The following is a 27,012-nucleotide window of genomic DNA, read 5'->3' as shown; positions in this document are numbered from 1 at the left end:
ACACACACATAAATTATCTTAAGGTTATTAAGTATGTATAGTACATGAATGCTTGGTCAGATTTTTCTTCAAACCTTACACAAGGTTTCTTTCCAGCAGAGTGCATCAACCTTACTTGATCCAAACAGTGATTTAAAAGTGTTCAATAGGGGAGGCAAAAGAGACACTGGTGTCCTTGGTGTTCTATGAAGGCAGAACAATATCCTTAACTGACCAGTAAGGCAGTGCAATGTCTTCCGCTGAGCAAGGTGGTACAGTGAGATCCTTAGCTAATTTTGAAGGCAGAGCAAAGTCCATAGCAGGGCACTGAGGGATAGGGACATCCTCCGCCGGATAAGGAAGCAGATTGATGTCCTCTGCAGGGCAGAAAGTCAGAGTGATGTCCTCTACAGGGCAAGAAGGCAGAGCAACATAGTCTGCAGGGCAGGAAGACAGAGTGATGTAATCTACAGGGCAGAAAGAAAGAGTGATGTAATCTACAGGGTAGGAAGGCAGAGTGATGTCCTCTACCCTGCAAGAATGCAGACTGATGTAATCTACAGGGCAGAAAGGCAGAGTGATATACCTACAGGCCAGGAAGGCAGAGTGATGTCCTCTACAGGGCAGGAAGGAATACTAATGTCCTCTACGGGGTGGAAAGGCAGACTGATGTCTTTAACAGGGCAGGAAGGCAGAGTGATATCCTTTACAGGGCAGGAAGGCAGACTGATGTAATCTACAGGGTAGGAAGGCAGAGCGATCTCCTCTACCCTGCAAGGAGCTAGACTGATGTAATCTACAGGGCAGAAAGGCAGAGTGATGGGCAGGGCTACAGGGCAGGGAGGCGGACTGATGTCCTCAAAAATATTAATTGGGGAGGCTTTTGGTGTAGCCTATGATGGCATAATCATGACAATGTATAACTGAAAAGGTGTGCAAGCTATTTTTGTTTACTAAAACTTTATATGATTTTTTTTTTTATTTAAAAGGGGAATGTTTTTTTTTAGCTGAACATGGTGGTACAGGATCATGTCCTGTCGATGTAGTCCATGATGTAGTCCATGTATCCATGCATAATCATGACAATGTGCCACTGAATACAGTGTGGAAGCCATGTTTTTAAAATGTAAACGTTTGTGATTAATCTGATAATTATCACAACTTGGACTAATTATTCCTCATCTCATTTGCTTTCGCAATCTTCTCAGTCATGTATCATCCAATTATGAAATCTCTGCATCAGAATCGAGACTGACAGAATGCCTACTACGATTTGCTGCAAACATTGAAACTGTTGTGTTGAAAGAGCTCGGAGTTGAGCGGCTGGTCTTTGGGTCGATGGAGTCAGGATGGTATCGATATCCACCACAACTTCCCTGACCTCAACAAAATACTGTGGGAAGCCGAGTCTCGGAAATGGGTTCCTCGAAAGTTCCACAACCACCACTTACCCATTCCTGAGTGGTTCCAGTCCAAAAACGCCACAGTATGTTATTGATACACACACACACACACACACACACACACACACACACACACACACACACACACACACACATTTCTAAAGATAAGATTGTGGAGTTGACTGTTGATTTTTGTCAGGCAGTAACGCTAATGTAGAATTCAATTTTGAATTCAGATTGAAAGTCACAGTTGTTTATGTGGTGCTCTCTAAACAGAAACAAATGGCTGCAATATACAAATTCTTGAATAACCGAATATTGTATTAGGTGTTTGTTACATGAAACCCAGTCATTATAGTTGCATAATCCAGTGCACTCTTAGAGTTGGTCTCAAGCGTGGATAAATGTTAAGGGTTGTGTTATAAAGGACATCCAGCGTAAAACATGTGCCAAATTAAATATGCGGATCATGAATCAGAAATTCATACCGGATTAGTCGAGGCCCAGGTTACCAATGATCACCACAGGTATCATTATCCAATAGGATTCCGGTGTAAATTGGGCTACTGTTGGCCGAAGGAGGAGAAGGAGAGGAGGAAGACGGCTACAGAGACAGCAGGGAAAGGAGAAGTGGAGGAGAGTGGAGGTTTGGGTTGGTACTTTAAATATTGGTACTATGACGGGTAAAGGGAGAGAGGGAGCTGATATGATGGAGAGGAGAAAGGTAGATATGTTGTGTGTTCAGGAGACCAAGTGGAAAGGGAGTAAGGCCAGGAACATTGGAGGTGGGTTTAAACTGTTTTATCATGGTGTGGATGGAAAGAGAAATGGTGTAGGGGTGATTCTGAAGGAAGAGTACAGTAAGAGTGTAGTGGGGGTGAAGAGAGTTTCTGATAGAGTGATGATCGTGAAGCTGGAAGTTGAAGGGATGATGATAAATGTCATCTGTGCTTATGCTCCACAAGTGGGTTGTGAGATGAAGGAGAAGTGAAAATTCTGGAGTGAGTTGGATGAAGTGGTAGAAGGTGTACCTAGGAATGAAAGATTGGCGATTGGGGCGGATTTCAATGGGCATGTAGGTGAAGGGAATAGAGGTGATGAGGAGGTGATGGGTAGGTATGGTTTTAAGGAGAGGAATGTGGAAGGACAGATGGTGGTAGATTTTGTAAAAGACACGAGGTGGAGCTGGAGTTAGCAGAGCGGAAGATGTTAAGGTTTTTGTTGGGAGTGACGACGATGGACAGGATTAGAAATTAGTTTATTAGAGGGCATTTTGGAGACAAGGTGAGGTAGGTGTGATTGAGATGGTTTGGACATGTGCAGAGGAGTAACATGTGGTATCAGTAGGAGAATGCTGAGGATGGAGCCACCAGGAAGGAGGAAAAGTGGAAGGCCAAAGAGACGGTTAATGAATGTGGTGAAGAAAGACATGCAGGTAGTTTGCAGCAGATGAACGAGGAAAATGAGAGAGAGAGAAGGTTGGATGATGTGGAGATGGTGAAGCAGGAAGTGGATAGAATTAGTAAGGAGGAAGTGAGAGCAGGGATTAAGAGGATGAAGAGTGAAAAATCGGTAAGACCAGATGACATACCAGTAAAATAATGGAGATGTTTAGGAAAGATGGCAGTGGAGTTTTTAACCAGATTGTTTAACAGGATTTTGGAAGGTGAGAGGATGCCTGAGTAATGGAGAAGAAGCGTGCTGGTATCGATCTTTAAGAATAAGGGAGATGTGCAGACCTGCAGTAACTACAGGGGAATTAAGTTTAACAGTCACACCATGAAGTTATGGGAAAGAGTAGTGGAAGCCAGGCTAAGAGAAGAGGTGACCATCTGTGAGCAACAGTATGGTTTCATGCCGAGGAAGAGCACCACAGACACATTATCTGCTTTGAGAATGTTGATGGAGAAGTATAGAGAAGGTCAGAAGGAGTTGCATTTTGTGTTTGTGGATTTAGAGAAAGCGTACGACAGGGTGGAGAGAGGAGTTGTGGTATTGTATGAGGAAGTCTGGTGTGTCAGAGAAGTATGTGAGGGTGGTGCAGGACATGTATGAGGACAGTGTGACAGCAGTGAAGTGTGCAGTAGGAACGACAGACTGGTGTAAGGTGGAGGTGGAACTGCATCAAGGATCGGCTCTGAGCCCTTTCCTGTTTGATGGACAGGATGTAGGATGAGGTCAGACATGAGTCTCCATGGACTATGATGTTTGCGGAAGATATTGTGATTTGCGTTAAGAGTAGGGAGCAGGTGGAGAAGAGCCTAGAAGCCTCCCAAGAAGGTGAGGGAGGTGTGATTAAGATGGTTTGGACATGTGCAGAGGAGGGACATGGGGTATATCAGCAGGAGAATGCTGACGATGGAGACACCAGGAAGGAGGAAAAGCGGAAGGCCAAAGAAGAAGTTTATGGATGTGGTGAAGGAAGACATGCAGGTAGTTTGTTTGAAAGAGGCAGATGTAGAGGAAAGAGTATTATAGAGACAGATGATTTGCTGTGACGACCCCTAATTGGAGCAGCCAAAAGAAGAAAAAGGAGAAGAAGACGAAGAAGAGGTGTTTGTTACATAACAGCAAAATAACCTGATCAGTTCTGTATAACAGTAGCCCTCATAGTACGGGTATATATTAGTATACTTGTTATGATGCGTTATCATTTCCATAGCAACAGCTAATTCGATTACTTAAATATGCCTATTTTAAATAGTGGTTTAAAAAGTCTCTTTTTCACCTCTTCAGGCCAGAGCAGTTTATTACTTTGTCATCGTCTCAATAACATAATAATTTATAATAATTTATGTAATTTATAAAACAAAGAATCATTGGGAGTGTGGTATACAGTAAGTGAAACAAAATGTAGGATGTTTTGTTACAGGAAAATGATCCTTGTGGTGGTTGTAGCATCACATTATCACTCACTATCATAACAATTACATTTTTACATTTATGGCATTTGGCAGATGTTTTTCGAATCAACGTACAATGATACTGCTGGTAGTTCATTATGATGCAGAGTACAAATACCATTACTCTAAAAATTTGTTGATGGAGGGATCAATGGAGGAGTGGTAAAGAATGGATCAGTGGATCAGTGATAGAAGATGGAGGAATGAGTGCTAGAGAGGGAGGAATGAGTGGAGCAGTAGTATATTATGAGGAATCAGTCAAGAAGTGGTAGAGGATGGAGGAATGAGTGGAGGGGCGGTAGATGATGGGGGAATGAGTGGTAAAGAATGAAGGGATGAGTGGAGCAGTAATAGAAGATGGAGGGATGAAGAACTATACAATATTATAAGATTTATTCGTGAACTGATTTGCATTTCAAACCCCATCTCAGCTTCTTTTTAAACGGCGGCTTCACCCCACACAGAGTTCTGTGCAAGGCTTAATTAGCATCATTAGCAACCTAGAAAATCAAGAATAATTTGAATTCCTGCATCAAATCGAGAATCAAATTATAATCTGTGTGTAACATAAATAAAACCTTTGCTGCTAATAACAAGTAAAAACAGTTTCATGCTAGCATTGCTAGTTTTTCTCTAACCCTAAGCTCCATCAGCATTCTTCAGGACAAGATTTCATATTTTAGATCGAATGCTGCAGAAATGTTGACATTTCTCTTAGAAATGTTTCTGTGGAAGTGAAGAGAAGCTCCGAGCTCCTGCAGCATGTGTTTGCATTAGCATGGCATCCATAATTAGAAAATAGAGACAAATCACCACCCGTGCTGACATGCTGTTGTAGAGGTGCTTATTTACACACACAGACAAACACACACACACACACACACACACACACACACACACACACACACACACACACACACACACACACACACACACACACACACACACACACATACTTCATGATGTTCGGTAGACCGTGTTCTGCTGTTGCGGTTATTTCGGAGCATGTGTGAGTCACAGTCAGTGCTGATTGCTGTCACGGCCCTCGCTTTTACTCTTCCCATTATAGAAACCAAATCTGCCCTACGCTGTAAATGAACCCACACCTAACATACGATCCATAACTATTAATGTCCTTATTTTATACATCATAATAACAACAGCATTTACATTTATCAGATGCCTTTTATCCAGAGCAACTTACATTTATTTAATTCGTACAACTGAGCAGCTATGGGGTTAAGGGCCTTGCTCAGGGGCCCAAAACTGGTGTGGATAAGATTTGAACACACAACATACAGATCCAAAGTCAACTGCCTTAAGCACTGACATTTCCAGTCTCTGAATGATGGAGCATGAACTTTTTCCTTCAGTTGAACTAGGAGACCCAAACCTGCACTAGCATGACAACTATGCATAATCATCTCCATGAAGATCTGCTATACATGGGGTTGGAGTGGAAGATCTTTTATAGAACTCCAACCCTATTGAACATGAATGAATGTGAATGCTGGCTGCACCCCAGACCTCCTAAACCTCACCTCCATCAAGTCTGAGCACAAATCTCCACAAAATCTAGTGGAGCATCTTCTCAGAAGTGGAGAGGTAGTTTCAAGAACATAAAGGGACTAAATGTGGATTGGGATGTTTAAAAAGCATACAGAAATTTTATGCTTAGGTATTAACAAACCTTTTGCGATATAGTGAATATTTACTGCATTTAACACTGGGGGCTCCTTATGTAAATGTTACATAAACATCTGTTCACATCTGCTGAATTAGCCATTGCTATAGAAACAATAAGGTACCAGAACAAGTGTTTTGACCAATCAGGATCCTCTTCCACAATTTTGCACGTCAATTGAAAGGAGATTTATATGAATATCTCAATCTGACAGGTTGCCATGGAGACACGGGTGCTGTTGGCATGGATGGACAAGATCCCCTTTGTCCTTGGTGGCAACCTCCAAGGTGGCGAGTTGGTAGTTACCTTCCCTTATGACCGGACTCGACTCACTGGTGTTTTAAAGGGAGCCACGCCCACTCCGGATGACCCAGTATTCCGCTGGCTGGCGTTCTCGTATGCCTCCACGCACCGGCTGATGACGACTCCGACACGCAGGGTGTGTCACACACATGACTTTGCCAAAGAGGATGGCACTATCAATGGGGCATCCTGGCACACAGCTCCAGGAAGTGAGTGAGGTTTGGGAAAGAAGATGTTTTGGTGTCAGAACATTTAAAAAAAGCTTAGGACCAAGGGATTTGTATAAATGGCATCTATTTAAATAAATACAATTTAATCTAGATTTCTACTGCTAATATAAATTTATTATTGTCATAATTATATATATATATTCCTGTTTTAGTTTCATATATATACAGTATATATTTATATACACACACTGTGTCAATTAGGTGTGTGTGTGTGTGTGTGTGTGTGTGTGTGTGTGTGTGTGTGTGTGTGTGTGTGTGTAAATCATCTACTCATTAAAAACTCTCCATGCAGGATCACAAACTCCCTGTACCAGGAGTCAGCATTCTCCTCATTTATTTAGCAATTTTTTTTTCTTCCACTTTTTCAATCCTTATTTCTTCTGTCTGAAAGGCAAAACATTTGTAAACCATCAGTCTTCTAAATCAGAAGGAGTTGTTCATGTAACCATGTCAACTCTAATTAATTTATCAAAAGCTTCACTTATTCTGGTTATTTATCATGAAGGTTTTTGTGTCAGTGCACTTGTAACTTTTTAACTCTAGAGTTAGCGCAGTTTGTGTGATCGTTGTTCCTTAGCAAATGGTAAATGTCCGAGAAGAATATACATATACATATATATGACAGCTTTAACTGTTGTGGGGGGCATTTCAGGTGGCCAGGAGGTCCAGAAGATCTGTCGTTTGGTGGATTTGGCACTTAGGGCTACAAAAGAGACCGCTGTGGCCATTGGCTGGTCTTTAGCCGCCCTGGTCTCCACCGAGAGGCACCTATGGCTCACCCTATCGGATTCTCTGGCCCGAAGCGTGAGTCGTGAGATGGCAGATCTGACGACTGTCATTTTCAATTAGAGGACTTCAGCCAGGAAGTCTTGACATGGGACGGTCTGGAGATTCTGCCGGGAAAGGGCATGGTGCACCTCATTACACAGTGCCTGCCATGCCCCTGCATCTCATGGGACCTGTTCCATTAACCCTGCCACAGTCAGTGCTTCAGGCCACGGCCCTGTAGTGAGCACCCTCCTCGGGTTCCAACCGCTATTGTTGCAGACCTGGAGTACTAGCTGTCTCCATAGAGCTACGCCCTGCCTCTAGGTGTACCAGGGGTCAGTCTTGAGTGACTTATACCCTTAAAAGACTACCTGGCAGCCTGGGAAGCTTTGACAGATGTGTCTTAATGGGTCCTGCAGACTTTGAACAGAGGCTACACGATTCAGTCAAGGTCTCGTCTGCCCTGGTTTGACTAGGTATGTGTTCCACCCTGGTGGGACCCGAACAGGTTCTCTTCATGAAACAGGAAGGAGACACTTTTCTGAAGAAGAAGGCAATCGAGCTGTCCCTCAATCAGACAGAGAGTCCAGGTTCTACAGCCAGTACCAAAATTGGCAGTGGGTTGTGTCCTATCATAGATCTATGTCAGCTAAACCGCTTACTTATGAGACTCAGGTTCAAGATGCTGGTCAAGTCTTAAATCAGATGCGAGGACTAGTTTGTCACAGTAGATCTAAAGGATGCATACTTTCATGTATTCCTCCTCCCTTCTCACAGGAAGCTGGGGTTTTGGCTGAAAGCCGAAAAGAGTGTGCTTACTTCATTACAGAGAACCACTTATTCAGGCGTCATATGAGATTTGACTCTTATGCATGCGCAGCTATCTCCTGCCCGCATTGCATCCATCCTTATGGCCGTCAGGAGGATCAGAGAAGGGCAATCACTCACTGTCAAGCAGTTCCAGAGACTGCTTGGGCTTATGGCAGCAGCATCCAATGTGATTCCAATTGGCCTCCTGCACAGGCCCCAGACCAGGAAAAGCTAAACCGACTGTGTCTGGTGCAAGTACTGGATATTTAAGTCCACAAACGAGTCTGTGGAGGAAGTCGGAAAAACTATTCATCTGCTATGGCCCTCCAAGGAGAGGCCTCCCTGAGAATAAGCAGATGCTTAGCAGATGGATTGTGGATGCAATTGCATCCTTCTATGAGTCCTCTTTCGTTGTCACAGCATGCTTAAACCGGAGTGTGACAGCTTCTAAGGATTGGTCCTCCCTCCATGATATCTGCGACGCTGCGGGCTGGTGCACCACCCTGACCTTTTTTTGGTTTTATAATCTTGAGCATAGTGCCACTCCAGGCCCCTCTGTCCTTTATACTAGCAGTGCTCTTACACACTAGGCAGAGATTGGTCAGTCTGGCGGTAGTTCCCAAAAGCGTTGTTGACTCAGCTCGAGTTCCTGAAAGGGAACGTCTTCAGATTACGTATGTAACCCTGGTGTCCTGAGAGACTGCATCCCCAGGACACACTGCCGGCATCCCTGCAGCGCTTCCTTCTCTTTCAGAAGCTAGCACAGGCTTCACTCCATGTGTTTTTATAGCTTCCTGGTCGTGACGTCACCCCGCCGGTGATGCCGACCTTTTCCATCGGATGGATTACACACGTGATTCAGAGCGTGGACAACGTGGAAGCGTTTCCAACGCGATGTTGACTCAGCGTCTCGTTCCCTCAGGGAACCAGGAACATATGGAACCTGGAGACGTTACTTACTCTGTACCAGAAAAAGGATTTCTAGTATGTTGTAAAACTCAGATTTTGTTTGCTGCATGTGCGAAATCATAGCCACTTCCTGGTCATCGCCAATGCTAGCGCTATGGATTCTTTTGCATTTTATCTCTAGCTTTAAGAATTTCTCTTAAGAGGAGAAAATCCTGATAAAATCCTGATAAAATCCTGATAATTCCACATATCAAGGAAGTGAATGAATGAAGAATAGAAGGAATGAAGTCGTTTGTGTGATGAAATAAGAACAGTTAAGAAGATTATATCTTTAATAAATGAAATATTAAATGTAAAACACACACACACACACACACAAACATACACACACACACACACACACACACACACACACACACACACACACACACACACACACACAAACATACACACACACACACACACACACACACACACACACACACACACACACACACACACAAACATACACACACACACACACACACACACACACACAAACATACACACACACACACACACACACACACACACACACACACTTATATAAACATCTATATTACCCAAATGCGGTCTAACAAATGTAAACTTTCTTTCGGCTTCTCCCATTAGGGGTCGCCACAGCGGATCATCAGCATGTTTGCATGTACCGTGTTATAAATTTGTGTATAATATACAATGTTATTCCTCCGTTTTTTTTTAGGTATGAATGATTTTAGTTACCTCCACACCAACTGCTTTGAGCTGTCCATGTACGTGGGCTGTGACAAGTTTCCTCATGAGAGCGAGCTGCCCGAGGAGTGGGAGAACAACCGCGAGTCTCTGCTTGTGTTTATGGAGCAGGTATACACACACACACACACACACACACACACACACACACACACACACACACACACAACATATATATCTAACAGAAGTGTAACAGTACACAAAATTGACGTTTCGGTACATCGGTTTTTAATTCACAGTTCTGTATAATTTTGTTACAGTTGCAGTTTATTATTATTAACATTTGTGATCATCAACATTTAAACAATGTACATATTTAAACAATTTCAAATAAAATATATGCTTGGGTAAATATTGTAAAATAATATTTTATAAATAAAAAAGAATAAAATCAAATTAATGCAATACACCTTTTTATTATATTGATGAAATTAAGTAATCAATTATATTGGCACAAATCAAATTGTTTAAATACAATCAAGTGCATAGAAACATTTTATTAAATAGTTTACATTTGTTAGACCCCATTTGGGTAATACACTTGTGTGTGTGTGTGTGTGTGTGTGTGTGTGTGTGTGTGTGTGTGTGTGTGTGTGTGTGTGTGTGTGTGTGTGTAACATAGATGTGTTCTACTTATCCTGATTATTTGAGCAGACTTTAACAAATATTCATTCATTCACTCCCTTGATATGTGGAATCGTAGGGATTTTCTCCTTTTATTTAGCTTAATAATAATTTAAATGTAATTTAAATAAAAAAAAAAGCAGTTAAACTGTAAGACGGAGACTAAACAAACATTAATAATAATACATTCCTGATGGAACTCAGATTTTATTTATGTTCCTTGCATAAAAAAAAAATACACAACTGAAAGCCTTGTACAGAGGCCACACCTACTTCACTTTGACTGACAGACTCCCAGGCCACACCTCCTTCACGTTGACTGACAGGCACAGAGGCCATGCCTCCTTTACTTTGACTGACAGACTCACAGGCCATGCCTCCTTTACTTTGACTGACAGACTCACAGGCCACGCCTCCTTTACTTTGACTGACAGACTCACAGGCCACACCTCCTTCACGTTGACTGACAGGCACAGAGGCCACGCCTCCTTTACTTTGAATGACAGATTCATTGTATCAGATGTAGTTTTGTGCTGGTGAATTTGTTCTATCTGACTACTTTAAATGATTTATTTTAATCCTTTTTGATTGTTTGTTTATGAATGGTTCGTCACAACAGGTGTAAGTGTGGTGCTGAACTGTAGTGTGTGGAGGTTCAGTACCTTCATCAGAGCTCAGAGAGATTATTCAGCTCAGGAAAACCACTTTAAGCTGAGGGTCATTTAAAAGTGAAAGGAATTGCAGAAAAGGATTTAGTGACGTGTGAATCTTCCTCTCGTCAGGTTCACCGGGGCATTAAAGGTGTGGTGAGAGACTTACAGGGGAAAGGCATCGCCAACGCTATTGTCAGTGTGGAGGGCATCAACCATGACGTCCGAACAGGTACACTTCCACTCACACACTTCCACTCACACACTTCCACTCACACACTCACACACTTCCACTCACACACTTCCACTCACACACTCACACACTTCCACTCACACACTTCCACTCACACACTCACACACTTCCACTCACACACTCACACACTTTCACTCACACACTTTTCACACACACACACACACACACACTTCCACTCACACACTTTCACTCACACACTTTTCACACACACACACACACACTTCCACTCACACACTTTCACTCACACACTTTTCACACACACACACACACACACACTTCCACTCACACACTTTCACTCACACACTTTTCACTCACACACTTTTCACACACACACACACACACTTCCACTCACACACACACACACTTCCACTCACACACTTTCACTCACACACTTTTCACACACACTCACACACTTCCACTCACACACTTTCACACACACACTTTTCACACACACACACACACACACACACACACACACACACACACACACACACACACACACACTTCCACTCACACACTTCCACTCACACACTCACACACTTCCACTCACACACTTCCACTCACACACTCACACACTTCCACTCACACACTTTCACTCACACACTTTTCACACACACACACACACACACACACACACACACACACACACACACACTTCCACTCACACACTTTCACTCACACACTTTCTCTCACACACTTTTCACACACACACACACACACACACACACACACACACACACACACACACACACACACACACACACACTTCCACTCACACACACACACACTTCCACTCACACACTTTTCACACACACTCACACACTTCCACTCACACACTTTCACTCACACACACTTTTCACACACACACACACACACACACACACACACACACACACACACACACACACACACACACACTTCCACTCACACACACACACACTTCCACTCACACACTTTTCACACACACTCACACACTTCCACTCACACACTTCCACTCACACACTTCCACTCACCCACTTTCATTCACACACACACTTACACTCACACACTTACACACTTACACACACTTCCACTCACACACTTCCACTCACACACTTCCACTCACACACTTTCACACACACACTTTCACACACACACTTTCATTCACACACACACTTCCACTCACACACTTACACACTTCCACTCACACACTTCCACTCACACACTTACACACTTCCACTCACACACTTCCACTCACACACTTTCACACACACACTTTCACACACACACTTTCACTCACACACTTTCACTCACACACTTTCACTCACACACTTTCACTTTAGTTATGTATTTATTTATTTATTTAGTTAGTAAGTTAGGCAGGTAGGTGGGTCGGTGGGTGGTTGCTGCATTAATGAGTTAGTTACAACACTTTTCACACACACTCACACACTTCCACTCACACACTTCCACTCACACACTTTCACTCACACACTTTCACACACACACTTTTCACACACACACTTTTCACACACACACACACACACACACACACACACACACACACACACACACACACACACACTTCCACTCACACACTTCCACTCACACACTTTCACACACACACTTCCACTCACACACTTTCATTCACACACACACTTCCACTCACACACTCACACACTTCCACTCACACACTTTCACACACACACACTTTCACACACACACACTTTCACTCACACACTTCCACTCACACACTTCCACTCACACACTTTCACACACACACACTTCCACTCACACACTCACACACTTCCACTCACACACTTTCACACACACACACTTTCACTCACACACTTTCACTCACACTTCCACACACACACACTTTCACACACACACACACTTTCACTCACACACTTTCACTCACACTTTCACTCACACACTTTCACTCACACACTTTCACTCACACACTTTCACTTTAGTTATGTATTTATTTATTTATTTATTTAGTTAGTAAGTTAGGCAGGTAGGTGGGTCGGTGGGTGGTTGCTGCATTAATGAGTTAGTTACAACACCATTCTATATTCAATAAAACGCCCCTCATTCTGATCTTCCTCAGTAGTATTTCCAAAACTCAATTCAATTAGAAACAATACATATACATACATACAGTGCGGAAAATAAGTATTTGAACACGCTGCTATTTTGCAAGTTCTCCCACTTAGAAATCATGGAGGGGTCTGAAATTGTCATCATAGGTGCATGTCCACTGTGAGAGACATAATCAAAAAAAAAAAATCCAGAAAACACAATGTATGATTTTTTTTACTATTTATTTGTATGATACAGCTGCAAATAAGTATTTGAACACCTGAGAAAGTCAAGGTTAATATTTGGTACAGGAGTCTTTGTTTGCAATTACAGAGGTCAAACGTTTTCTGTAGTTTTTCACCAGGTTTGCACACACTGCAGGAGGGATTTTGGCCCACTCCTCCACACAGATCTTCTCTAGATCAGTCAGGTTTCTGGCCTGTCGCTGAGAAACACAGAGTTTGAGCTCCCTCCAAAGATTCTCTATTGGGTTTAGGTCTGGAGACTGGCTAGGCCACACCAGAACCTTGATATGCTTCTTACAGAGCCACTCCTTGGTTATCCTGGCTGTGTGCTTCGGGTCATTGTCATGTTGGAAGACCCAGCCTCGACCCATCTTCAATGCTCTAACTGAGGGAAGGAGGTTGTTCCCCAAAATCTCGCAATACATGGCCCCGGTCATCCTCTCCCTAATACAGTGCAGTCGCCCTGTCCCATGTGCAGAAAAACACCCCCAAAGCATGATGCTACCACCCCCATGCTTCACAGTATGGATGGTGTTCTTGGGATGGTACTCATCTTTCTTCTTCCTCCAAACACGTTTAGTGGAATTATGACCCAAAAGTTCTATTTTGGTCTCATCTGACCACATGACTTACTCCCATGACTCCTCTGGATCATCCAAATGGTCATTGGCAAACTTAAGACGTGCCTGGACATGTGCTGGTTTAAGCAGGGGAACCTTCCGTGCCATGCATGATTTCAAACCATGACGTCTTAGTGTATTACCAACAGTAACCTTGGAAACGGTGGTCCCAGCTCTTTTCAGGTCATTAACCAGCTCCTCCCGTGTAGTTCTGGGCTGATTTCTCACTTTCCTTAGGATCATTGAGACCCCACGAGGTGAGATCTTGCATGGAGCCCCAGTCCGAGGAAAATTAACAGTCATGTTTAGCTTCTTCCATTTTCTAATGATTGTTCCAACAGTGGATCTTTTTTCACCAAGCTGCTTGGCAATTTCCCCGTAGCCCTTTCCAGCCTTGTGGAGGTGTACAATTTTGTCTCTAGTGTCTTTGGACAGCTCTTTGGTCTTGGCCATGTTAGTAGTTGGATTCTTACTGATTGTATGGGGTGGACAGGTGTCTTTATGCAGCTAGAGACCTCAAACAGGTGCATCTAATTTAGGATAATAAATGTAGTGGCGGTGGAGATTTTAAAGGCGGACTAACAGGTCTTTAAGGGTCAGAATTCTAGCTGATAGACAGGTGTTCAAATACTTATTAGCAGCTGTATCATACAAATAAATAGTTAAAAAATTATTTTTTTTTTTAGATTATGTCTCTCACAGTGGACATGCACCTACGATGACAATTTCAGACCCCTCCATGATTTCCAAGTGGGAGAACTTGCAAAATAGCAGGGTGTTCAAATACTTATTTTCCTTACTGTACATTAATCACCCTCATCCCTGCATATATATATATATATCGACATCATACACTATTTATCACACTGTGATTTATTGTAAATAGGCCACTAATGCACTTCTGGTTAGATGCTACCAGCATTTCTTTGGCTCTGTACCTTGTACAATGTCATTAAAGTTGAAACTCATCTAATCTAATCTAATGTAATATAATATAATATTATATAATATAATCTAATAATTATCTAAAGCAAGTCAAATTTAACTGTATAGTTAAAGGAAGTCTTATTTGATTATTTTATTTATGTTACTGATTTTCTCTATTGTAAATATTACAATTAACTTGGTTACACATAGAAGCCACACACACTTAATTTTGACACAAAACAAACAAACATGCCCAATAATATTGTTCTACCCCTGATATTTAATTGACAGCTTTCAGTGCAGGCATCAGAAATGCGGATGCAATAAGGAATTGCGATTCCCTCTGAGTGTTAGCAGGTTACACACGTGACGCAGAGAAGTGCTATTTAATATTATATTTATTATTATGTTGCTATTAAATTTGACATGGTCCTAACCTGTAAGACACAGGATATACAGTTGCCAACGGACTTTGGTTTTTCCATTTGAAATGTGACAGTCACTGTAAGTTCGTAAAAACGAAAACAATTGTATATTGCAATACAGTTTGCAGTTCCCTTTGAATTCTGTCTGGAATATTCTTCCATATCCTTCACTAATATTCACAAAGCCATACCTCCATTATTTTACGTATACATGGAAGCCACGCACCCTCATTGACACTGATACAATGGCCACGCCTCCTTTATTTTGACACACACACATAGAAGACGCCCATTTTTTAAAAGATTGATAAACACAAGGGTCACGTTTCTCTTGTTTGTAAACAATTAAAAGCCCCGACCTCTTCGATGACACTAAAACACACCAAAACCATGCTTACTTAATTTTGACACACATGGAAGTCACACCCCTTCAATGACACTAAAACAACTGCCACACCTCCTTAATTAAAACTGATAAACTGATAAAGCCATGCCTCTTTCAATATGAAGAAGCCACGCCCCTTTATTGACATTGATGCACACCAAAGCCAGGCATTCCTAATTTAGACATGGCGAGATGCCCCGCCCCTTTACTACATACAAAAGCCACGCCCCTTCATGTAGACACTAACATAAGCCACGCCCAATTTACTACGCTTCACAGACACAGTACAATAAAACAAATGATTTGTCTGGGTTTATCTGATTGTAAAAAGGGTCACCACAACTTTAATACAGCATGCAATTTTTTACACACACACGCACGCACGCACGCACACACACACACACACACACACACACACACACACACACACACACACACACACACACACACACACACACACACACACACAGTCTTATTCAAAGCCGACTAGAGAGACTCTGGTGCTGCTCAGCCATACCCAGACGCTTTACATAAACCTGTAAAAAATGAAATGTTCATCATATTACATCTACAAAAGGAGTCTTCAGTATCAGAGGTCGACATCAGAGAAGTTTGAGATTTCTCTGTATAGAAGACGACACACTGCATGTTTTTTTGTTTTGAAGAGAGAGGATGAAGAGAGGCTGATGAGCAAATGTGTTTCATCTTCTTCTTTGGGCTGCTCCTGTTAGGGGTCTTTATAGCAGATCATCAGTCTCCATACAACTCTGTCCTCTACATCTGTCTACATTTGTCTTCCTTCACCACATCTATAATCCTTCTCCTTGGCCTTCCTCTTTTCCTCCTTCCTCAGCATTCTTTTACCCCTATACACCCATGTTCCTTTTCTGAAAATGACCAACCCATCTCTATCGCCCCTCTCTCACCTCGTCTCCAAAACGTCCATCTGATAAACTCATTTCTAATCCTCCATCCTGTAAATCGAATAGGAACGAGCGTTCGTTGCTGCTATAATGTAAGTCAGAACAGGAAGTGTCTTGTTTCTCGGATGTTCCGTCTAATAAATAAAAAGTATGATAAATCCCGGGACTCTGTACTCGATGTTGTAATGATATGACGCGTTCCCTTCTGCAGCCGCTGACGGAGATTACTGGCGTTTGCTGAACCCAGGCGAGTACAGCGTGACGGTGCGAGCTGAAGGCTACAGCCTCGCACGGAAAGTGTGTGAAGTGGGCTACGACATGGGGGCCACACGGTGCGACTTCAGACTGTCTCGCTCCAACCTCTCACGCATCAAAGAAATCATGGAGAAGTTCAACAAGCAGCCGATCAACATGAGACAACCTCAAAGACAACGAAGCCTGGGGACATAGAGCTGGGGATTGGGATAAAAGGGGGGAAACCCGGTGTGTGTGTATGTGTGTGTGTGTGTGTGTGTGTGTGTGTTTTGGATGTTTTGGACTGTTTTACTCTGCCTGGAGTCTGATGGTGTATTCGAGGAAAGAGAAAGGCATTATGTAATCAAGGACTGAGGGAGACACGTGAGCCAATCAGCTCTGTAGAATATAACGGCTATAAAAGCGCTTGGACACGACGCTCCCAAATTATAATGACAAACACTATATAAGCTAAAGGTTTGTGGACACCTGACCGTAAGATTTCTATGTGCTTCTTTTTGAACATCTTATTCCAAATTTTCTGTTATAATGGGCTCCACTCTTCTAGCAAGATGTTCCACTAGATTCTGTAGAGATTCCTTCAGCCACAAAGATGTAGGTGAGGTGGACATATTCATTTATGTTCTAAAGTGTTTGAGCTCACCAGCAGGAGATCTTCCACTCCAAACCCAGTGTATCTTCATGGAGCTTGCTTTGTGTACAAACATCATGCTGGAACAGGTTTTTGGGGCTCGTAGTTCAAGTAAAGGCACAATTACATCATCCGATACAATCGTGTGCCTTCAAAATGTTCAGGTCAGGTATCGACTCGGGTGTCCCAATACTTTTGGCGATAGAGTGTAAGTCCTCTATTCAGAATTAATATAATTACAGAGTGCATGAGCAGAGATATTAAAGAATTATTATATTAATTATATCATAAACACCAAAACTGGCATGAAAATAAATCTTTCAGCATTACTCTCGGACGTGAAGCATGTTTCATTTGTCTGCATTTATTATCGTTCATTGAAGACGTCAATACATCTTCATACCAAATAAAAAAACATCCTGGAGTGGATTATTTTCCTACAACAGCACGTTCTCCAGTGTCTTATTCCTCCTACATCCCAGAAACACCTCAGTGTCACACTTCAAAACATTGAGTTTTACCTTTATTTCTTCTCATTTACATTATAGCAGCTATAAACGCCCTTTCCCTGCTGTACTCTCTCTCTCTTAAGGGTAATAACACAACACACAGGCTGTCAACTTTAGTTCCATTATAAACGTCTCGTTGCAGAAAACTTCACGTTACGCAAATCAGCAAGTATTTTCACGTCCCTGAAAACGAGCTGCTGCTATAGGAGCGATTTCTATTTATAGTAACGCAACTAATTTGACTTTAATATATAAACTTATACGAAGCAGTATCAAAAAGTTTCAGGAGTAGTTTTAGAACACGCCAACAGATGGCAGCACATGGCTGTATGCCCAATCACAAGGAGCACCGACCTTCATAAGTCAGCGTGCCAAAAAACTACGTCCTGTGTACATCAGGAGCACACGTGCGCATCCTGCCAGCGAGCTTCTCCTCACACGTGAGTTTCCCGCCGGAAAAACTACACGATCTCACTTCTGTAGCCACCCTGCTCTCCAGATTTGGCTCCTGAGGACTTCGCCCACTTCAAGAAGGTGGAGATCTGTCTCAACATTTTGACAAGGTTGCTTGACACGCTTCGAAAAGTAGACTTCCAGGACACGTTTGAGAAGAACACTGGGAGCACTGTGCTACTGTGCAAGGAGACTATTTTAAACGTAATCATGTGGAAATGTAGATAAATAAAGTACTTTCTTGTAAACAGCGTGAGTCTCCAAACTTTCTGATACTACCAGGTATTATGAGATGTTCCTTAAAAGATCAGAATGAAAAGAAACCCTAAATCAACCACTTCGAAAAACAATTCTAATACATATAACAAACTAAAATGTGACGCACAGTCAGATACGCTGTTTATCCAAATGTATTGGGACTTTACCAGACAATTCCGGTTGCAAAAGACAGTTGAATCAGTCTTCTTTGGATGCTGGAGCATGGGATTTTTCCTTCACCTGATCTTGAAAAGCCAAACCTGTTCCAGCATGATATTTGAAGATATGTTTTCCATAGGTTTGGAGTGGCAGATCTCCTATAGAGCTATAACCCTATTGTTGCGAGACCTTCACTAACACCACTTTAGTGAATGAATGCATCTCCACAAAAATCTAGTGGAACATCTTCCCAGAAGAGTTTATGAAGCTTATTATAAGAGCAAATGGAGAGTTAATATGGAATGGGATGTTCAAAAAGAAGCACATCACAATATAAAGGTCATATAAAGTACCTGCACGTGAATGCTAATGTTAAAGTTTTGTAGTTTTTAAACAGTTGTCATTTTTTTAGCTGTTTCAAAACTTTTGCTGGTGTTCAAAGCTAGTTAGAACTAGCATGTATCTGGGGACAATCACTTTAACGGATTTCCTTTAATAAGGTGTGTGTAGCGTATTTAATCCCAAATAATTACATAATTAGCATCTTTGATGGGGTGTATAACATTTATATTTCATTCCATTTACTGCACATGACGCTAACAATAACCAAACCACTATCACTAGCTAGTCTTAGCTTGCTAACTAGCCTAGCTTCTGTTTACATTAAACTCTCAGTAATGTGAATCTCTGGTGATGATCATAATGATGATGATGATGATGATGAGGATGATTAAGATGATGAGAGGGTGTTTGCTATGGAAGATGGCTCATTTTATGATCTCCTTACTAGAAAGTCCCGTTTTTTACTTTGTCCTTTTTGTGTCCACTATGAACTCCATCAGACACGCCACCTTCCAAAACAAACCATGACCACCACATACTACAATCTCCAGCACACCTTATTCAGATCTGAGCTCTAATCGTGCTCACCTGATCCTAATCACACTCTTACACTTTATAAACACACTTTGAAGTAACACTGAGGGCTTTAGCTTGACCCATGAAGCCCTGCAGTTGTATCTTCAAAGTTCAAGGTCAAAGCCAAGTCAAGTTTATTTCTATTGCGCTTTTCATACCAGACATTGTCTCAAAGCAGCTTTACAGAATTTAACAGTGAAGGTGAACGGTGTGTGTTTATCCCTGATGAGCAGCTATGGTGACTGTGGCAAGGACAAACTCCCTTAGATGTTATGAGGAAGAAACCTTGAGAGGAACCAGACTCAAAAGGGAAACCTTGTCCTCATTTGGGTGACATCAAGAGTGTGATTATAGTCTTTAAACAATACAGAACACTGGAGAGTGAGAACTAACATGAGCCCTGGAGTGTGTGATTATAAGTAATGTTCTTTCAACAGTCTTATACAGTTAGATGACGTTATGGAACCAGGAACAACTGAGCACCTCGTAAAATAGCTCAACATCTGAGATCATCATAAATCCAACAACAGCTTCTCCATGCCAGAACCTTCAAACACTCAAAGAGGTTTAGTGTCCAGTTTAGGAGCTAAATGTGAGAATGTTCTACCACCTTTAGTGGACTTTGCTATTCTAGGAACTACTAGAAGTCCAGAGTTTTGAGATCTCAGGGAGCGTGGCAGATTGTAGCGTGTTAGAAGACTGGAGAGATACATGGAGATAAACCATTTAGTGTTTTGTAAGTAAGAAGCAGGAGTTTGTAGTGGATTTGAAACTTAACAGGAAGCCAGTGTAGGGACGATAAGATTGGGGTTATATGATCATATTTCCTCGACCTTGTAAGAACTCTGACTGCTGCATTCTGGACTAACTGAAGCTTGTTTATTAATGATGCAGGACATCCACCTAGTAATGCATTACAATAGTCCAGTCTGGAGGTCATAAACGCATGGACGAGCTTCTCTGCATCAGATATAGATAACATATTTCTTAGCTTAGAAATATTTCTAAGGTGAAAGAAGGCTGCTTCTGTAACTTGGTTGATATGATATTTGAGAGACAAGTTGCTGTCTAAAATAACTCCCAGGTCTTTTACCGTTGAACTAGTGGTTACAGAACATCCGTCTAAATGCAGGTTGAGATGCTGGAGCTTCTGTATACTAGTTTTTGGGCCGATGAGCAAAATCTCCGTCTTATTAGAATTTAGTAGTAGAAAGTTGTGGGTCATCCAATCTCTTATTTCCTTAACACACTCAGTTATCCGGGTTAATTGAGCTGTATCGCCTGGTTTAGATGAGATATATAGCTGGGTATCATCAGCATAACAATGGAAGCTAATTTCATGCCTTCTAATAATATTTCCTAACGGAAGCATGTATATTGTGAAGAGCAGAGGTCCTAGAACTGAACCTTGCGGCACGCCATAATTTACTTGCATTGGCCTGGATAGCTTTCCATATAAATCTACGAAATGGTAACGATCGGACAGGTAGGATTTAAACCAGCTTAATGCCTGTCCCTGAATGCGATGTAATTCTGTAGGCGACGAGGAGAAGATCATGATCTATAGTGTCGAATGCAGCACTAAGATCTAGTAAAACCAACAGCGAGATGAAGCCTTGGTCTAAGGCTAAAAACAGGTCATTAGTGATTTTAACTAGGGCAGTTTCTGTGCTATGATGGGGCCTAAAACCTGACTGAAACTTTTCAAAGATATTGTTCTCTTGCAGGGAGGAACATAACTGGGCAGCGACAATCTTTTCTAAAATCAGGAGGTTCGAGAGCACATTACTAGACTGTTGAAAAAAGGTGTCATTCAAGAGAGCATGAGTTACACCTCTCCTGTGGTGCTGGTGCTCGCAAAACTGATGGTTCGCTAAGGTTATTTGTAGATTACCGGAAGCACAACGCCAAGACAAGGCGTGACGCATTTCCACTACCCATAATTGACGAGCTTCGATGCCCTCAGGGGAGCTCAGTTTTTCTCAACTGTGGACTTGGCATCAGAGTACCATCAGATTGCTGTGAGTGACAGAGATAGGGCTAAGACGCCATTTACCATGCCCTTTGGTTTATTTGAATACCGGTGGATGCCGTTTGGAGTCTGCAATGGGCCTTCAACCTTTCAACGGCTTATGCAGGCAGTTATGAGCGATCAAATTTTTCAGGTGTTGATCGTGTACTTGGATGACATCTTGCTGTTTTCACAGACATTTGAGGAACACCTGGAGAGGTTAGAGGTGGTACTGAAGCGGTTGTTGGAAACCGGTTTAAAGGTCAAGTTGACAAATTGCCGTTTTCTCCAAGACTGTACATTTCCTTGGTCACCAGGTGTCAGCGCAGGGGATTTCTCCTGACCCAGACAAGGTTGCTGCAGTCAGTAACTGGAAGACCCCAGAAACTGTAAAAGAGCTAAGATCATTTCTTGGGTTTTGCAGCTATTATCGAAAGTTTATTGAAGTTCTTTTGAGAATAGCTGGACCCTTACATGACTTGGTAAACGCTTGCTTGCGTGAGGGCACGTAAGCAAAGGGCAGTCGTTACTTTAGTACTCTGTGGTCTAATGAGTGTGAGCAGGCATTTATTAATTTGAAGAAGAAACTGACAACAGCACCTGTGCTTGGTTTTGCAGACTTCACCTGTCCTTTCATTCTTGAAACCGATGCTAGTCAGAATGGCTTAGGAGCCATCCTTTATCAGAAGCAAGGTGAAAAGAAGAGAGTCATTGCATATGCGAGCAGGAGGCTACACAATGCTGAGCGGAATTATCGCAATTACAGCAGCATTAAGCTCGAACTACTGGCCCTTAAGTGGGCTGTGGTCGAAAAGTTTCATGGCTACCTACTTGGGTCGTGGTTCGAGGTGATAACGGACAATAATCTGTTATGTCACTTGCAGACTGCTAAGTTAGGAGCCATCGAGCAGAGATGGGTGGCACAGCTCTCTGTGTTTAACTTTGAGGTGAAGTATAGGCCTATACTTCACCTCAAAGTTAAACACAGAGAGCTGTGCCACCCATCTCTTTCTTTCCTTTTCAGGAAAGAAAAACGCTGCAGCTGATGCTCTTTCCAGGCAGGAGTTTGCAGGGGAGCCTGGCCCTGATCCTGATGCTGATTGGGATCAGTGTGTAGCAAACTGTAGTGTAATTAGTCGAGGGACAGCCTTGGACACCGAGCTCGCTTTGAAAGGGCTTGAGTGCGGCAGGTAAAGGCAGATCCGTGAATTATAGGCTAGTGAAGAGGCTGTCACCAGCCTCCAAGGGAACACTCATACTCTTCCTAGTTACACTAAAGAACAGCTAGCTGAGTTTCAGAAAAATGACCCGGTTATACAGGATTTCAGAGAGTTTTGGGACAAAGAAAAGAGGCCAGTTCACCTGGAAAGTTGTCACTAAGATTGGGGTTATATGGTCTTATTTTCTTGACCCTGTAAGAACTCTTGCTGCCACATTCTAAACTAACACAGCTCCACTGTGACTATAAGATCACTATAAATGTAACTCATTATTTTCTATTATTATTTCTTAGAAAACACCCAAATATTTTCATGAAGTTTAAAACTAAATGTGAATAAAGTGTTTAAATGTGATTCAGGTTGCGTTTAATGAACTGTTGATGTGAATCAGGTGTGTGATTGAGATAAAAAAAATGCTAAACTTAGATTATTGGAATCTGGACCTCAGTGGAATCGAGTGTGTGTGAGAGCATTGTGTCTCAAACCAGAACTTTTCTGACAAACCCAAGCCAACGGCTCACATTCCGAGAAGTCGTGTCTGCACATACAGTCATCTGAAGGATAAATGGTTCACCAGCACTATTTATAATGTTTGGCCAAAAGTATTGAGACACCTGACTTTTATTTACATATGAGGTTCTTCCCCAAATTGTTGCTACAAAACTTGGAGGCACACAATTGTATCAGAAGTCTATGGATGTGGTAGATGGAAATGTCCCCTTTATTTGAACCAGGATACCCAAACCTGTTCCAGCATGACAATGCTCCTGTGAACAAAGCCAGCTCCATAAAGATCTGCTTTGCAGTTAGAGTGGAAGATCTCCTGCTGTAGAGCTCCAACTGTGGGATGAATATGAATGCTGATTGCACCCCAGACTTCCTTATCTCACCTCACCTCACATCATTACATGACTTTACTAATACTCTTTTTATCTGAATGGGATGCTCTAAAAGCACATACCATACTTATGACCAGTGTTGGGCATTAACGAGTTACTAGTAACGTGTTACTTTTGACTGTAACTAATACTGTAATGCGTTACTTTTAAAAATAAAGTAACTTCGTTACTGTTACCGTATGGTGCGTTACCCGTTACTTTTTTAAATGAATACATTTCGGCTGAAGTGTGGACTACAGTCTGACCTGCTTACAGCAGCGTCGCATTGTAGGATTGGTCGATGAACCACTGTAAACAGGAAGAAGACGCACTGTGGGCGTGTCTCCGTTTATTCAGGTCTGTGTGGCAGTAATGGCGAGTCGAGGCGAGAGCAAGACGAATTTCTCAAAGTGGAAATATGCTCATTTAGTTGGGTATAAAGACAAAAACTTTTTAGTCAAATGTAAGCTGTGTCTTTCTGGTTCGAAGCTCGTATCTACTGCGATAAACAGCAACTCCAATCTGTTAAAGCTGCTCCAGGACCTCCATGCCTGAGGAGCTAGAAGCTAGAAGCTAACCCGGTGTTCTGTTCTACATTGTTGATAGTTTTCATACTTCAGCTGTGAAAGGAACATGTTTAAGAGCTCAACACAACAGCAGAAGCCACTTTAGTTTTTGATTGTGAATATATTATTCAGCTTGTTTTGTTATTTATTACAGAAATCCTTGTGATATATTTAGTTTGTGCTGCTCTGACTTAAATAAAATAGTGTTTAAAAATTACTTTGTGTTTAAGTCAGTTTTGTGTTTGTATAAACCATAACGCATAAAAGGGCATTAATAGGAACATTAAAGAAGGTTCTTTAAAAAAGTAACTAAAAAGTTACTTTTAACAGTAACGCATTACTTTTTTGTGCAAATAATCAACAAAGTAACGGAGTTACTTTTTTAATGAAGTAACGAGTAACTGTAACTAGTTACTATTTTTTAGTAACGAGCACAACACTGCTTATGACTAGGTGTTCCTAAACTTTTGGCAGTATAGTATATGTTTACTAGGTAAGTTACAGGAATAAACGCCTGAAGGTACCACCTTCCATACATAAGTGTTAATAAGGCATGAATAGATGAATGGATGAAAGAATGATTGACATCCACTTGTTTGCAGAAGAGGATCTTATGGAGACTCTCAGAGATAAAACTGTCATTATATGGTGTCCCATCTACTCTGATGTTCTCTCTGTGCTTCATAAATACACCCACAAGCAAACACTTTATAGAACAGAGGCCAAACTGAGTGATTGGGAAGAAGGGTCTTAGTCAGGAAGGTGACCAAGAGCCAGTTGGCTCCAGCATTTCTCTGTGGAGAGGAGAACCTTCCAAAAGAACAACTATCTTTGCAGCACTTCAGAAATCAGGCATGTATTCTAGAGTGGCCAGAAGGAAGCCACTTCTCAGTAAAAGGCACATGACACCTCCCCTGCAGTTTGCCAAAAGGCACCTGAAGGACTCTTAGACCATGAGGAACAAAGCTTGAACTCTTTGGCCTGAATGCCAAGCGTCATGTCTGGAGGAAACCAGGCACCACTTATCACCTGGTCAGTACCATCCCTACAGTGAAGCATGGTGGTGGGGATGTTTTTCAGCAGCAGGAACTGGGAGACTGGTCAGGATTAAGGAAAAGATGAATGCAGCAATGTACCGAGACGTTCTTGATGAAAACCTTCTCCAGAGCTCTCTGGATTTTAGACTGGGGCGGCGGTTCATCTTCCAACAGAACAACGACCCTAAACACAAAGCCATGATAACACAGGAGTGGCTACTGGACGACTCTGTGAATGTCCTCGAGTGGCCCAGCCAGAGTCCAGACTTAAACCTGAATGAACATTTCTGGGGAGATCTCTAGACCCTCCCCATCCAAACTGATTGAGCTTGAGAAGTTCTGCAAAGAAGAATGGGAGAAACTTCCCAAGGTGCCAAGTTTGTAGCATCAAACTCAAAAAGACTTTAGGCGGTAATTGGTGCCAAAGTGCTTCAACAAAGTATTGAACAAAGGCTGTGAAAACGTATGTACATGTGATTTTTCTTTTTCTTTTTTTATCTGTAATAAATTTGGCAAGATTTTAAAGAAACTTCATTCTCGCTGTCATTATGGGAGATTGTTTTATAGAATTAAGAGGAAAATAATGAATTTAATCCATTGTGGAATAAAACGGTAACATAACAACATGTGGAAAAAGTGAAGCTCTGTGAATACTTTAGATGTGATGGATGTGATGGATCTGATTATGAAGGAATGTGGAATGTGATGTGCGATGGGTGGATGTGGTAGATGTGATGGATAGATAGACGGATAGATGTGATAGATAGACGAATGCTCGTAATAGGGGAATGTGGTGAATGTGATATATGTAATAGATGGATATGTGGATGGAAAGATAGAAGGACGGATGAATGGATAGAAGGACGGATGGATAGATGGATGATTTTTTTTCATCCCAGATGGAAATGAATGTATTACAGCGGTACAGAGAGTAGAAGGCATACCAAAGTGAATAACTATATAGATATTTACAGTATAAAGAGAAGAAACAGATACATTGGGTGAAGACTATTTTGTACTAATTGTGATGATGTACATGAGTAACTGAAAGTAAAGTTGGTATTAATACACTTTATTTGAAAAGGTAAAAACATTAAAAATTTGTGGATTTATAAATCTTTTGCTTTAGAGCCAATCACAGTTGGAGGTTAATACATTCCTGCAAACTTCTCCTGGCCCCTTATTTCTGAGCCTCAGGGTTCCTCAATGTTGGACGATCACAGAGCAAATACTCAGCTGTT

The 27,012-nt window shown here is 41.9% G+C and overlaps 2 protein-coding genes across 2 annotated transcripts in view; both read left to right on the top strand.

The window, feature by feature from the left end:
* The window catches only part of LOC310734951 (inactive carboxypeptidase-like protein X2), a 47,904-nt gene extending 29,699 nt beyond the window's left edge, over nucleotides 1–18,205 (top strand). The window contains exons 10-14 of the mRNA XM_083557455.1: nucleotides 1,286–1,465; nucleotides 6,184–6,481; nucleotides 9,732–9,871; nucleotides 11,167–11,266; nucleotides 17,088–18,205. Coding sequence (XP_083413581.1) covers nucleotides 1,286–1,465; nucleotides 6,184–6,481; nucleotides 9,732–9,871; nucleotides 11,167–11,266; nucleotides 17,088–17,326 — 957 coding nt within the window. The 3' untranslated portion in view covers nucleotides 17,327–18,205. The remainder of the gene's footprint in view (nucleotides 1–1,285; nucleotides 1,466–6,183; nucleotides 6,482–9,731; nucleotides 9,872–11,166; nucleotides 11,267–17,087) is intronic.
* A 1,927-nt stretch (nucleotides 18,206–20,132) lies between these two features.
* The window catches only part of LOC310734895 (uncharacterized protein), a gene marked incomplete at its 3' end in the record, with an annotated part of 265,495 nt that continues 258,615 nt past the window's right edge, over nucleotides 20,133–27,012 (top strand). Inside the window, exon 1 of the mRNA XM_083557369.1 lies at nucleotides 20,133–20,267. The remainder of the gene's footprint in view (nucleotides 20,268–27,012) is intronic.

The sequence above is a fragment of the Silurus aristotelis genome (assembly GCF_946808225.1).
Source record: "Silurus aristotelis genome assembly, chromosome: 12".
In the NCBI taxonomy this organism is placed as follows: Eukaryota; Metazoa; Chordata; class Actinopteri; order Siluriformes; family Siluridae; genus Silurus; species Silurus aristotelis.
Note: the sequence above shows the minus strand (reverse complement) of the source record. Positions and strands in the feature narration are given on the sequence as shown.